Source organism: Hakea prostrata, chromosome 4 (genome assembly GCF_041222555.1).
Source record: "Hakea prostrata isolate BN-2017 chromosome 4, UWA_Hpros_2, whole genome shotgun sequence".
NCBI lineage: Eukaryota > Viridiplantae > Streptophyta > Magnoliopsida > Proteales > Proteaceae > Hakea > Hakea prostrata.
In genome coordinates this window covers 37,241,140-37,256,088 of record NC_142603.1, presented here as the reverse complement: position 1 = coordinate 37,256,088, position 14,949 = coordinate 37,241,140, and the positions used below count along the sequence as shown (strand labels likewise).

The window sequence follows — 14,949 nt, the reverse complement described above, 5'->3', positions numbered from 1 at the left end:
ATGAGCACCAAACGGGTATAACCCGAATGTTATATATTGTCATGTTAGCCGGGTTCCACCCGGTTTCAACAGGACAAAACCTGATCGGGTCTTGCCCGAATTGGGCTCCATATGACAGTTAATCGGGAAGGATGCCGATCATCCATGACCAAAAGCATAACGTACGCCACAGATATGGCAATCATCCTTGTTATAGAAGGTCAACTCAGCAGCTGATTGAATGGGACTAACAACAAGGGAGCATGATCCGAGGAGAAACATCAGCCCTTGTCTGGCTGACTTACCAAATACATACAAGGTAACACCCACACTATAAATACAAGGATCTACCCCTCCGGTAGGTAACCAATACACTTTGAGCATAATCTTGTGTAGCTTTTGCTCGAGACCTCACTCTATTCGTCATCTGACTTTGCCATCGGAGGCGGTTGCCCGGTACACAAGCCGGCCCGCATCTAACCTTTCTTGCAGGACTCATCGTCCCGGATACGAGAGGAGGCTCAGTCGGATCCAAAAGCATAATTGATCCGCATCAGTTTGGCGCCGTCTGTGGGAACGACAAAGCTTGGAAGTCATGGTGCGACGAACTAACGGACGTTCCCGACAAGAAAGTACAGGGGATGATCGAGTAATTCCCGAAGAAATGATTAATCCATCGGTTCACGAGGAACAAGAGGTACTTCCAGACAACATGGTTCTGGACGATCCGAATGAAGAAGGAACATCGCGAGGTCCCCGGGACCAGGCCATTATGGCAGATATGGACGAGATACGCAAAGGTATGCTCGAAATGCAAGGGGTATTACGCGGTTTAGTGCATCAAATTGGGGTCGAACAAGGACCAAGGCGTAATACCCAGTCCGGAAGGCTAATGAAAGCCTTCAGGACGGTACGAGGAGCCCGACATCCAAGGCGCATCCCGAGAACAAAAAATACTCGGGAACAAAGGGAAGTACAACCCGATCGTAGCAAGCGCCAAACCACGCCTAATGGGACAAGGATCAGTGCTTTAGAGCGCATTTCGTTGCCGCCTAAAACAGGATCCTTGCCCCCCAGGGATCGTCTGGAAGAGGTCGATGAGATCGTGGATAAGGAGGAAGAAGGGGAAAGCCAACCCCAACCTTCAAGGTCGAGAATTTCGACCTCTCGGGCACCATCCCAAAGGAAGGAGACTACAACCCCTCGGTCAAGGGGGGAGCGTGTCGAATCCGATGAAGATGGAACAAGGCAAAACCGGCTGCGAATGTAAAACCCAGCCCTAACCTTGACCCGGAAACCTTGTTATTTGTAGGTCCGATGACCCGAAGTAAAGTAAGAAGTCAGCTTTGGGCCATCCCAGTGGAGGACTTGGTGTCTGGCTTTGAATCCATGAAAGTTGATGATGAAGTTCTATTTATGGAAACTGAATCTTGATGAAGATCGGATTAGTTGATGGACTTGGAGTGCTCTCTATCTTGGTTTGAAGGCATTTCTACCTATTAGGTAAGTCATTTGACATGTGTGCAAAACCCCTTTAGGATTGGATTTGATCTGGGCCTTCAATTCCCTGTTTTGGATTTCTTGTCAGCATTGGTCGACTGATTGGTCGACTGGACCAATCGACCAATCCACTCGACCAATGAGTGCTGTCTTTGGCAATTAGGTTTTTCTTGATCTATTTAAGTCCAATCTCGAGTCCACTTCGTATTTGCTGCCTCCAAACTCTTTGGAACGAACCAAAGACCTTTGCAAGTCATCTCCCTTGCATCCTTGGTGATTTTCTTGACGGATCTTCGTCGAAACTCTTCCTTTTGCATCAAAAGGTATGTCTACACTCTCTTCTTCTCCTCTATCTCTTATTTTCTTTCCTTTTTGAGTTGAGACAGAGAGGAGATGCTGCATTCTCTGTTGCAAACATCTCTGGACTTGTCTCTCATGATCATCCTAAGGATTAGAGGCTAGAACAATGATCTTAACCATGATCATTGCAAGCTTTTGAAGGAATCATGATCAAACCATGATCTAATCTTGTTAAACTTCTGATTTGAATTCTGATCTCCTTGGATCTTCAATATTGATCATGTTAGTAGTTAATTGCTGTGTTTTCTTCATGATCCATGATCTATCAATCTCTAGTTGTTCTCTTCTACCATACTATGTGTTCTTCATGAATCATGGTAGTTACATATATGGTAGGTTTTGTTTCCTTATTTAGATTTATGCTTTTAAGCCTATTTCCTTGAAGATCTAAGTATGTTTTCATGATACCTTTACCTGAAGCAATGATACATCCTCCTATTGTTCTTGTCTTTGATTTCTATTTCGAATTCATCAAGATCCATGGTTGATCTAATTATGGTAACTTTTTGTTTCCTAATTTGGATCTTGATGTCTTCATTGAATTAGTGTTTTGAGGTCCCCTATATGTTAGAATACTACTGATGTAGTTTACCCCTTGATTAGTACCCTTTTGAACCACCAAATTCGGATTTCATATCTTAAAACTCTGTTTTTTTTAGGCTACTGTCTGCATTGGTCGACTGATTGGTCGACTGGACCAGTCGACCAATCCACTCGACCAATGAGTACAACAACTCCAGAATTGGTCTGTGTTGGATGTTTTGGTATCTTTTCTGTTAGGGATCTTTCCTAATATGTTGTATACACTTGTTTAGGACCTTCTTCTCAAGTTTGCCAAGATCTTACTTGATTTCTTAGGATTCCTTTGCGAGTTATAAAAGGTAAGGATGGTTATTTCCTTAATTACATAGATAGCATGAATCTAGTTTCTATATTTGAATATCATTGATATGTTTCCTAAATTAGATTCTTACAATGATATACTACTGTTGCATAACTTTGATTACAGTAGCATTACTTATTCATATTAAATTGATTCATGTATGATTTACTTACCAATCACATACAAGTGATTGTAATTATTGATTTCTTTCCATATATGAAGTTACCATATATGTGATGATATGAATTGATGCATGTGTATGCTTAAGTATGGTTTGGGAAGGAGAGGTTTCCTTTTGACACTTCTGTCCTTGGACATCGAAGGGAATAGTATGGGATATTCTCCTAAGATGCCCATTGACACCTTCTTGAACTATTGATTTTCATACCTAGGGCTGTCTAGCAGTGTTGGCTAGGAATAACCCGTTATATCAGACCCGATTCGGAAGGGTATTGAGGCCGAACGACCCGTGGTAGCAATGGGGATTCATGGGCGCTCAAGACCGGTAACCAACCCGTGAGAGGACAGGAATCACATTGTGGGGGCCATTTATTGGTAGGGTTGCATATGGATAGACTTGGGCTCACGGGCGCTTAAGACCGGTAACCAACCCGTGAGAGGACGTGAGAGCTTCCCGTTTACCATATGTGGATAACCGGTAGGGTTGATGAGTCCGTATTCGGGGACTATGAGGACTCTAGTGTGAAGGATACCGGAAAGGATCGTCAGGGACGAGGAATGGACGTATCTGGATCTGACTTGATATAACTAAGTAGAAGACTTGCATTTGGCTAGGATTTACCCTTACATGCGCCAGTACTTAGACCAAACGGTGATGTGAGAGAGCGGTGACTTAACCCCCAGCCATGGAATGTCCCGAGGGATGCCGGACCCACTACCGAAAGGCGTTGTGTGATTGACCTACCCAAAGAAGTATGGTGCTATGACTTAAAGCATGTCTGCCAATAGAGACCAGCATACATAGAGTTAGATTCATACATTCATTGTTTGTCTCATACCATATTGCATTTATGTTTGTTTTGAAATCCTGCCATTTATGTTATTATGGATTTAACTGCCTTACTGGGTTTCTTTCGAAACTCACTCCTTTTGTACCATATCTTTTGTTAGACTTCTCTGCAGGTTTGAAATATGATGACGGTCCATATAAGGAAGGGCAAGGTGAAGAAGATGAAGACTGAAGATGAAGAAGAGCAGACTGAAGATGTGGATTAGATTTCTCTTGTTTCTTCTAGACTTATCTTTTACTTTACTTGTATTAGCTTAGAGCTTTACTTAGATTTCGATCTACCTTCTACATATGTTGTGGAGTATATTTCCGCTATACTCTACAGTTGTCTTTTGATTTGGTATCTTGTTTTCTGCACTCTGATATTCTTAGTGATCCTTCTGAGATCCTTTCTTGACTTTTATTATAAATTACTTGAACAGTATGATTTGTTCTTGCTTTTGATTATGTTATTGTGCGAAATGGATATGATCGTTCCTAAACTTGATCTTTAGGGCTGTGGATCACACTCTCGGGTATGCCAGTTAGGGTACCGGCTGGGAGGATGTGACAGCGAAGGCGAGTGGCCGAGGTCGAACGAAAGCTGGAAGACCGGGATCATGACGAGGATCTTGACGTAGTAGATCGGGAGCCGTTCTCGGATGAAATCATGAACATGCCTCTCCCTAGAAATTTCATCATGCCGACCTTCACCCCTTTTGAAGGGAAAACAAATCCAAAGGAGCATATCAGCTACTTTAAATCAGTGATGACTGTGCTAGGTCGGGAGGATGAATTGCTCTGCAGAACTTTTCCAGCGTCACTCAAGGGCCCGGCTATTAAATGGTTTAGTAGTCTACGACCAGCATCAATAAATAATTTCCGGGAGTTGGCCCAGAAATTCATAGCCCGATTTCGCAGCGCGATCGGGAGTAAAAAGACGTCCGACAGTCTCTTTGGCATACGACAAGGACGAAATGAGTCCATTCGGGATTATCTGAAAAGATTCGACGAAGTTGCCATCGAGATCGAGGAGCTTGATGATCAAGTTGCATACAGTGCGCTTTGGAGTGGCATTACCCACCAAAGGCTTCTGGAAGTCTTGCTGACGGACAAGCCAAGAACGTACGGGATGCTGTTACGCAGGTGTCAAAAGCAAGCCAGTGTTTATGAAGTGATAAATGCTAGAGTCAAAGCAGATCGGGACAGAAGATCAGATCGGGACGTGGATAAACCATCCCCGAGTGACAAGCATCGGAGGTCAAAAAGTAACTGGAAGTGTGAACAAGTGAACTATACTCCTTTAAACTCGAAGCCGTCAGAAATTCTGATGAATATTCGTGATAAAAAGGAGTTGAAATGGCCCGGGAAGATACGTGCACCTCCAGAGGATCGAGATATGACGAAATATTGCCGATTCCACCAAGATTACGGCCATCATACGGATGCTTGTCGGAATCTGAAGTTTGAAATAGAGAAATTGATTCAGCAAGGAAAGTTGGGACAGTATGTAAAGCAATCGGGGAAGAGCCGAGCGTATTCACCAGCGCCAAAGAGAAGAGGCCGATCCCCAAGTCCAAAAGAGCTTGTCAAAAAAGCAGACAAGGGAAAGGAAAAGGTTGATCGGGAAGAAACACCTGTGTACGTGATTATGGGGGGACCGACTGTGCAATCAATCAGAAAGGCAAAGCAAAAGGCTCAGTTCGTAGGGGCTGTTCATTTGCCTAAGAAAAGGCAAAATCCGGTATGTCCCGAACCAATAACTTTTACGGACGCGGACTTAGATGGTGTCACGTCGCCACATGACGACGCGATTATCATAAAAGTTAAAATAGCAAATCGGGAGGTTCACCGAGTCCTGGTGGACACCGGGTCCTCTGTTGACCTCATCTCGTATGATGCCTTCAGAAGATTGAAGTTGGCTGATGATTTGTTGACACCGTCATCAACGCCACTATATGGTTTCGCAGGATCATCTACAGTGGCGGAAGGAACGATCCATCTGGATCTCAAAGTTGGCAAGTCGCCCCGAGATACCTTGGTTCGGGTGAACTTCATGGTGGTCAGGGAGCTGTCGGCATATAATGTTATTCTGGGACGACCAACATTGAATGCACTTGAAGCAGTCGTGTCTCCCAGACATATGAAGTTGAAGTTCCCGACCGAATCAGGAGTCGGGGAATGTTGCTCAGATCAATCGGCTTCCCGCCAATGTTATACAACTACTTGAAGGAAAAGCGTAAGCCAGAGAGTTCGGGAACAGCCATGAACGTTGAGGTTCGGGACGATCATGATGAGGAGAGCATGCCACGAGCAGCGTGGAAAAGCTGGAAAGGATCCAACTTAGTCAATCCCTTCCTGACCGAGGAACGTTTATTGGCTCAGAGCAGCCAAACGATTTCAAGGAGGAACTTACCCGGTTCTTGTGTGATAATGCGGATATCTTCGCATGGTCAGCAAATGATATGCCCGGGATAGACAGACGGGTAGCAGAGCACAAACTCTGGATACAGAAGGATGCAACCCCGGTCATCCAAAGACGAAGAAATTTTGCGATTCAAAAGCATGAGGCAATCAGGGTCGAGGTTGAAAAATTGGAGAGGTCGGGTTTCATAGAACCAATCGAATGCCCGACCTGGCTGGCCAATGTAGTTATGGTTAAGAAAGCAAACGGGAAATGGAGAATGTGTACCGACTACACTGACTTGAACAAAGCCTGCCCTAAGGATTGTTACCCTCTCCCGAGGATTGATCTTCTGATCGATGCCACTAGCTGGTCACGAAGTCCTTAGTTTCATGGACGCATACTCGGGATATAACCAGATCTTGATGAGTCGGGAGGATGAGAAACACACTTCCTTTATGACTGATCGGGAGAGTTATTATTACCGAGTAATGCCGTTCGGTTTGAAAAATGCAGGGGCAACTTATCAGAGAGCTGTCAATAGAATTTTTCAAAGGCAGATCGGGCGAAACATGGAGGTTTATGTAGACGACATGCTTGTAAAAAGCTTGGTTCGGGCAGGGCATTTGGCTGACTTAGAAGAGACATTTGATGTGCTCAGAACGTATCGAATGCGCCTAAACCCTGAAAAATGCGCCTTCGGGGTTTCCTCGGGAAAGTTTCTTGGGTTCATGGTTTCTCAAAGAGGAATCGAGGCTAATCCAGAAAAGATCCAAGCACTGATCGAGATGACACCACCTGTTACAATAAAAGAAATCCAGTGTTTAACCGGGAGGGTAGCCGCTTTAAACCGGTTCATATCCCGAGCTGGAGAAAAGTGCAACACGTTCTTCAAAGCCTTGAAGACTACGTCAAGCTCGGGAACAGTCACATGGACATCAGAATGCCAACAAGCTTTTGATCATCTTGTAACTTATCTCGGGACAACACCTGTTTTGGCCCGACCCCTGGCTGGGGAAGTCCTTACGATCTATCTGGCAATTTCGCCAATGGCGGTCAGTGCAGTTTTGGTTCGGGGTGATACCATTCAGAACCCGATCTACTATGTGAGCCATGTGCTTATAGATGCTGAGAAGCAGTACCCGGACATTGATAAACAGGCGTTGGCGCTCCTGGTGGCATCACGGAAGCTAAGGCCCTACTTCCAATCACACCCGATAATAGTCCCGACTAATTTTCCATTAAAGAAAATACTACAAAGACCTGATGTAGCAGGGAGGATGGTCGGCTGGTCCGTGGAACTTAGCGAGTACCAGATCGAATTTAGACCGAGGACGGCCATAAAAGCCCAGGTATTGGCCGACTTTGTTGTCGAAAGCACTATACCACAGAGGAACGACCAAATGCCAACGGCTGGAGTATCCGACTTGTGGATTCTGCATGTTGATGGTTCGAGCAATGTTTCTGGGTCGGGAGCAGGCTTGACCCTCTGTAGTCCCGAAAACTTCACTATTAGCTATGCTATAAGGTTTAAATTCCCAGCCTCAAACAATGAAGCCGAGTATGAGGCTGTCATAGCAGGCTTGCGAGTGGCCCGAGCCCTCAGGGTTCGGGAGCTGGAAGTAAGAAGTGATTCTCAATTGGTTGTCAACCAAATCAAGGGGGAGTATGAAGCAAAGGATGAAAGAATGGCTAAGTATTTAGTCAAGGTTGGACAGTTTCAAACTTTCTTCGAACGGGTAACATACCGACAGATACCAAGAAAAGAGAATGAAAATGCAGATGAACTCTCCCGATTGTCAATGGCAAGCTACAAAAACTTGGACTCGGCGGTTTACATTGAAGAATTAAACAGCCCGAGTATCGGGGGGGGGCGGGGGTGGGGGGGGGGGGGGGCCGCCGGGGGGGGGCCCCCCTGTGGCCCCGATAAGTTGATTTCATACATATTATTTTATATGATTAATTTATTATATTTCCATGTATTTACAATTGTTTTATATCAATTTACCCTAATATGATATGAAAATGAATATGTTGCACCCTTTCCTTTAATTTCTATAATTTTGGTGATTTTATATATTTCCTAACAAATTCTAATAAAGATTTATTACTTTTACATGTAGGAAATTATCAATCAAATCCGGGTATTATTGCAAGAGTCCTACCTCAAGTCAAAAACATAAAGAGAATGAGTCTTTGCATGCTTCTATGTTTTATTTCCTATTTAGGATTTGATCAAAGAAGGGAAAAGAGGAAGAAGAATCCAATTCAAATAAGAAGGATAGAAGAATCCCGATTTTGAGTGTCTCTGTCCAGTTTTGATCAAGATCTTCATCGGATGGTCATATGGTGTCCGATCGAGCTGATTTTTGGAGGAGAGCTTCACGACTTCTTGGTTTTCAAATCCAACGGTGGGATTATGCATTGGAGATCTCTAAGTTAGTCCGATTCATATGTCGAAACACTCCTTGGTTAAGTCAGATAAGAACTCTGAGTTTGATTCAAACTCTGAGTTTAATTAATCTATAAAAGGAGATCAAACTCCAGGAAGAGGAGGAGGACGTTTTTGGGAGCTTTGGAAGAGCGTGGAGGTTGAACCAAAAGACTTTGGATGGCTTTGGAGATCTGAAGCTTGGGAATAAGTTTTTCTTCATCTTCTTTCAATGTTCTTGAACTCCTCTGTAATGTTTTTAGTTTCTAGTATGAACTAATTTAGTTTTTCTAGGGATCAGATGTAGCCTATCTTTGAATTCTCACTCTTGACTTCATCAATATAATTTTGAATATTGTTTCCTTTGATTGAGTTTTTACTTCTATTCTTTATGCTTTTGATTAATTGGCCACTAATCAACTGATTTGTTAATCATAATGAACTGAGAGGGGATTTATGTGTTTAGTTCATTGGAGTAAAAGCCATGAATTACATGTAGGATAGAGATATACTTACATGGTTTGTGTAGTTGTTACATGGGAATCCACAGAATTTAATGATTTCTCAGTTGTTGTAATCCACATAGAAATATAGTGGGTTAGCAATTGAGGGAATTTCTATTAGTACTCGAGAGAGACTAATAGATAGGAAAGGGAATCTCGACTATCAATCAGGAAAATATTTCTCAAATTATAAAGAGGGAGAAAAGGGTGGGAATGCTTAGTTATGGTGAAATCTGACCCCTAGGTCTTTAGCAATTAATAATCTCAATTTAACTTTCAATTTGCAATATAGTCTAGAATAATTATCTTTCTTATTATTTGTTCAAATAAAATTGGTATAATTAATTTGGTACTTAATCTATAGTCTTCGAGGGATCGATCTTTTATCATTATATTACTTGCCCCCACCCCCTTTTTTCTTCCTCTTCCTCCCCACACCCCCCCCCCCACAACCCCACAAAGCAAAAGGGGGCCCAAAAGGGAGGGGAAGGAAGGGACAAAAAAATAAAAAAGAGAGGAAAAAAACACACAAAAAAAAAAAGGAGGAAAAAAAAAAAACATAAAAAAAAAAAAAAGGGAAAAACCACCAAACCCCCAAAACCCACCCACCCCCCCCCCCCCCCCCCCCCCCCCCCCCCCCCCCCCCCGCCGCGGGGGGGGGGGGGGGACCGGGAAACACCCCAAACCCACCCAAAAAGGGGGGATTTAGGGGGGGGCAAAAATCTTCTCCAAAAAGGGGGGGGGGGGGGGCCCTTTTCCCCCCCCCCCGGAGAAACAAGATGGAAAAGTTTTTTGAAGAGAAGATAATATATAGGTTCGGGGTACCCCGGATATTAGTGACGGACAATGGCAAACAATTTGAAGGCGCAGGGTTCAAATCCTTTTGTATGAGGTACCATATAGAACATCGATTCGCTTCGGTTGCCTACCCCCAGAGCAATGGACAAGTGGAGGTCACCAACAGACGCTTCTCGATGGGATCAAAAAAAGGTTGGAGGATAATCGGGCAATGTGGGTCGAGGAACTCCCGAGCGTCCTCTGGTCATATAGAACTACGGTGCGAACCCCAACTGGCGAAACCCCTTTTTGTTTAGCTTATGGGACTGAAGCCCTAGTTCCCGTGGAAGTATTGGCTGGATCGTTGCGTTATGATGCGTTTGACGAGCAACAGAATGATCAAGGACTAAGGGAGAATTTAGATCTTTTGCAAGAAGCCGAGCAAGAGCACAACTGTAAGAATCTATTTGTATCAAAAAAGAGCAGCACAGCACTACAATTCTCGGGTTAAGAACCGAAGATATAGATCGGGAGATCTGGTTTTGAGACGTACTGGGGCTTCAGACCCGAGAAATCAAGGAAAGCTAACTCCAACATGGGAAGGACCTTACCTGGTAGAAAAAGAAACAAGGCCGGGATCATACCGACTGAAGAATGCAGAAAGCGGAAAACCGATTGATCGTTCATGGCATTCCACCAATTTGAGAAAGTTCTACCAATAACCATTATAGACATCGGGTCTGTTCCGTCTGTGCCTCCGTCTTTTACTAGATCAAATCTTTCTAAGGAAGATACAATAAATTCGGGTCCATCCCGTTTACAGTTATTCCTTTTTAAAGGGTTTACATCTTTTCTGAAAGATACGAGTCATTCGGGTCATTCCCATTTGATCAATTATTCCTTTTTAAGGACTTGCATCTTTTCTTAAAGATACCACTCACTCGGGTTCACTCCCGTTTGATTAATTACTCCTTTTTAAAGGAACTTGCATCTTTTCTTAAAGATACCATTCACTCGGGTTCATTCTCATTTGATCAATAATTCCTTTTTTAAAGGATTTGCATCTTTTCTTAAAGATACCATTCACTCGGGTTCACTCCCGTTTGATTAATTACTCCTTTTTAAAGGAACTTGCATCTTTTCTTAAAGATACCATTCACTCGGGTTTATTCTCGTTTGATCAATAATTCCTTTTTTAAAGGATTTGCATCTTTTCTTAAAGATACCATTCACTCGGGTTCACTCCCGTTTGATTAATTACTCCTAGTTGGAGGAACTTGCATCTTTTCTTAAAGATACCATTCACTCGGGTTCATTCTCGTTTGATCAATAATTCCTTTTTTAAAGGATTTGCATCTTTTCTGAAAGATACCACTCACTCGGGTTCACTCCCGTTTGTTTAACAATTCCTTTTTCAAGGATTTACATCTTTTCTTAAAGATACCATTCGCTCGGGTCACTCCCATGTGATTAGTTACTCCTTTTTAAAGGAACTTATATCTTTTCTTAAAAGATACAAGTCACCCGGCTTACTATCGTTTTATCAATTACTCCTTTTTTTAAGGAACTTACATCTAGGAGATACAAATCACTCGGGTCTATCTCGTTAATCCACAGGGGGAAGTTGTTTGGTCACTTATGTGCAACAAAAATAGAGAAAAAACTTGATTCATTCATAAAAAGATTACAATATTCGGTATCAAGCTTTAGTCAATTTTCACCGATGGACTCCCGGGAAGATCTTCTCTAGTAGCTGGTTCAGTCGCGCCTTCAAGGGACTCCAGCATACCTTTAGTATCGGCAGGGGAACCTTGGACCTCTTCCTCACCCCGATCATGCTCATCTGGCAGCTCACTAACTTCTTCTCGAGCTATTGTCTCTTCATCTTCACCCTCCCCTCTTACTTCGTCCTCAGGGGAAGGTTGGGGAAGAGGATCAATATAATCCATAGCGTAGGGAAAAGGGAAATCTTCAAGCTCGGGAAGACCTTCGGGACGAGGGCGTTTGAGCTCATCATAAATCAGAGGGTCCAACAGCTTCTCCAACTCTAGGGGACGGGGAAGATCTGTTTGCTCCAGAGCCTTTTTAAAGGCAACTCGCATACCTCTCTTAAAGGCGGGAGTAGCAACAGCCAAAGTGAGACTCTTAAACTCTTGAGTCATGAAGTATTCCTCCAACACACCTCGTCTAGAGGCTTCAGGACCCGAGGACTCCAGCTCTTTCAACTTATCTCTGAGCTGGGCATTCTCATTCTTCTCCGCCAATAAGAGGGCTTCAGACGCCCTCAAATATTCAGACACCTTCCCGACCCTCTCTTCCAGGTCATTGACCTTCCCTTTATACTTACTTTTGCTTTTGGAAAGAACATCCCTTTCCTTCTTCAGCTTGGCCGCTTTCTCTTCGGCATCTTTCAGCTTCTTCTCCGCCTCTTCCTTTTCAGTGGTAGCAGTGCGGGCCCGAACGTTCGACTCCCCGTGGAGCTGTTCGGCCAGCGCTAACTGCTTAGCTTGGTCCCGAGCCCTACGAAGAGACTCAGAAAATATGTGTACAGCACCAGCAACGTATCTGAAGAAAGATTTCCTGATAAGAAGAATGATAATAATGATTCGGGAGAACAAGGGAGAAAAAGACAGGTACCTGAATCCTTCATTAAAAAACTCCCTATTCGGGAGATTACGCAGATACGTTGCATCAGCATCGTTTGTAGCTTCATTTAGCCACTGTTCGGCATACTCGGAATCACTAAAAACGGTGTTAAAACCGAAATCACCGGCTGAAGAAGAGGGGGCAACCTCCCGAGCAGGTTCGTCGATACGAACCCTTTTTGGAAGGCGAGGAAGGCCGTCCGCTTTACGTTTCTCAGCTCCCGAGGATGGAGCTTTCTTCTTCAGACTCTTATCGGGAGATGGTCGGTTGGAGGGGGGAATCGCCTTTGCAGCCGCAGGAACTTGTGCTGGGGCTTTTTTAAGCACTCCCGAAGGAGGTTTACTGGAAGGCACGGGTTTCCGCCTTCTTGCCTCGTCCATGTTCCCGAGCGCCATTGCTAGAAGATCATCCTCAGAAATATTTTGGCTCACTGGAAAACAAAGAAGGCGTATCAGGTCAGCACAACATAGATGACACAAAAACAATAAAACAGAGACTTACTCGGGGAGAAACCCCATAGCCGAAGAACTGACTAGTACTCCATGGAATACCCATGGACTGCGAGCTCGTCATCGTCAACCATGTTTATTATGTCAACATATCTTTCCTCGTCGGGATGTAGGTCGACAGGAATATTCAGGCGATCGATCTTCCCCTTGGGAACTTCTTGAAATTGAGTACGGAAGGGCTCGGGAGAAGGCGGTTTGAAGAAAAGATAAAAACTCCCGCCATTTCTTGGTGGTAGACGGGAGGGAGTCTTTTAAAATAAAGTTCCCTTGAGAAGGGGAAATTCTCTTGGATAGAAAAAACCAACCGCGTTGGCTGTGAGGATGAAGGGAGTAATAATGATGGAATAGGCCGAAAGTTGGGAAGACCCCTAAGGACTTACAGAAGCCGACGAACCCGATCATGATCCTCCAACTGTTCGGGCTCAAATTAGAAGGGCTAAGCTTGTAATGGTCAAGCACATCAATAAAAAGATAATGCAACGGGAGACGTAATCCCCCGATGAAGGCATCATAATACAAGGGATAAAATCTCTCGGGAGGACTATTCACTCTTTGGCTACCGGTCGGGATAATAACCTGATATCCCTCAGGAATACCGAAACTACTCAAAAATCTATCCAGATCCTCGGGAAACAGGGAGCAGAGATAGAATTCAGGTCCCGAAGAGTTTTGGACAAAGTTAATATGCCAGGGACTTAGGGGCTCTGATCGAAGTAGTTCTAAAGCTGCGGAGTCAAGCTTCTTACAATCAGGTTTACGGGGAATGGCCCCCCGGAAACCGCTGGGACGTTGAAAAGGTGGGCGAGGAGGAGCTTTTGATCTGGATACCCGGGAGGTAGACGGGACATCCGTCCGAAGGTAAGCTTGGGAAGATACAGCAGGGGGATCCCGGGAAGTGGCCGTAGACTCAGGTCTCAGGGCACTCTGGGCGGAAGGAGTAGCGGAATCAGAGGCGGGGCCGGGGTTCGAATTTGAACTATGAACGGGACCCTCCCGAGAATCTACACTAGGAACGGCTTCTACTTCGGCCTCTTCCTCGGCCTCTACCTCGGCCTCTACCTCCCCTTCTACTTCTTCGGGTACGAGGGATGTAGTCAGGACTTGCATCTCTTGTCTCTCTTTATCCTTACGGAACATCTCCTGGATCTCAATATAGAGTCGAGGATCGTCGTCCTGGGTGGAACAGCTGTTGGATTTGGATTTCTCCTCGTCAGAAGATTGCTCGTGGAGTTCTTTCAGACGATCCCCGGTCAGATTATACTTTTTGGTTTGATCGCTATCACCCTCACTAGTATAACCCTCGGCCCGACGACGCCTATCACGGTAGATGGGAACGGGAACCTTATTCTGATACCTAAACCCTCTCAAGCTTACTTTTGGCTTCTTCGGGGCCTTATATCTCCTCGGGGCCATAAGAAAAGGAAACTTACTGATTAAAAGCAAGGAAGGCTTGAGGAGCTTCAGAAGTCAGTCGGGAGCGTTGCTTAGTCGAGAGCAAAGAAAACAGTGGGAAGAAAATGAAGGGGAAGGTCCCTATTTATATTGTCGGAAGAGGCGTTACATTTCTTGATCAGACGGTTACGACTCTTGATGATCGACGGTTACAAAATGGAGACGGTTCGCCTCCCCCGAGGCTCTCATTATGAGCCTACGCCTAGCCGCCTGACGTGTCAATCCCAGGTTGGGCGAAGTCCTGGAGGATAGCCGTTACGAAAAATGGCTGGTCACTTTAGTTCGCAGGCATTTAATGCGTCCATTAAAAGGTACTCCTGGAATCTCCCGAGGAAAGGGAACTCTTGGAATCTCCCGAGGCACAACTCGCTCCAACCACCTAGCTATCCCGAATATCGCAAGCAACGATCGGGATAGGGGGCTTATGATACGGAAAGATGAGCACCAAACGGGGCTAATTTTTTTTCTTCTTTCTCTATTGCTTTATTTTTGGTAG

The 14,949-nt window shown here is 44.5% G+C and overlaps 1 protein-coding gene across 1 annotated transcript; it reads left to right on the top strand.

Moving 5' to 3' along the window:
* Positions 1-4,863: 4,863 nt before the first annotated feature.
* LOC149018782 (uncharacterized) lies at positions 4,864-5,961 on the top strand. Its single transcript, XM_089153967.1, has one exon. It carries the CDS (start codon positions 4,864-4,866, stop codon positions 5,959-5,961), a length of 1,098 nt encoding a protein of 365 aa, XP_089010093.1.
* Positions 5,962-14,949: the final 8,988 nt, after the last annotated feature.

Coding starts and splice junctions, on each gene's coding strand:
- LOC149018782 (XM_089153967.1), top strand. CDS start 4,864: ATGCTGTTACGCAGGTGTCAAAAGCAAGCCAGTGTTTATGAAGTGATA.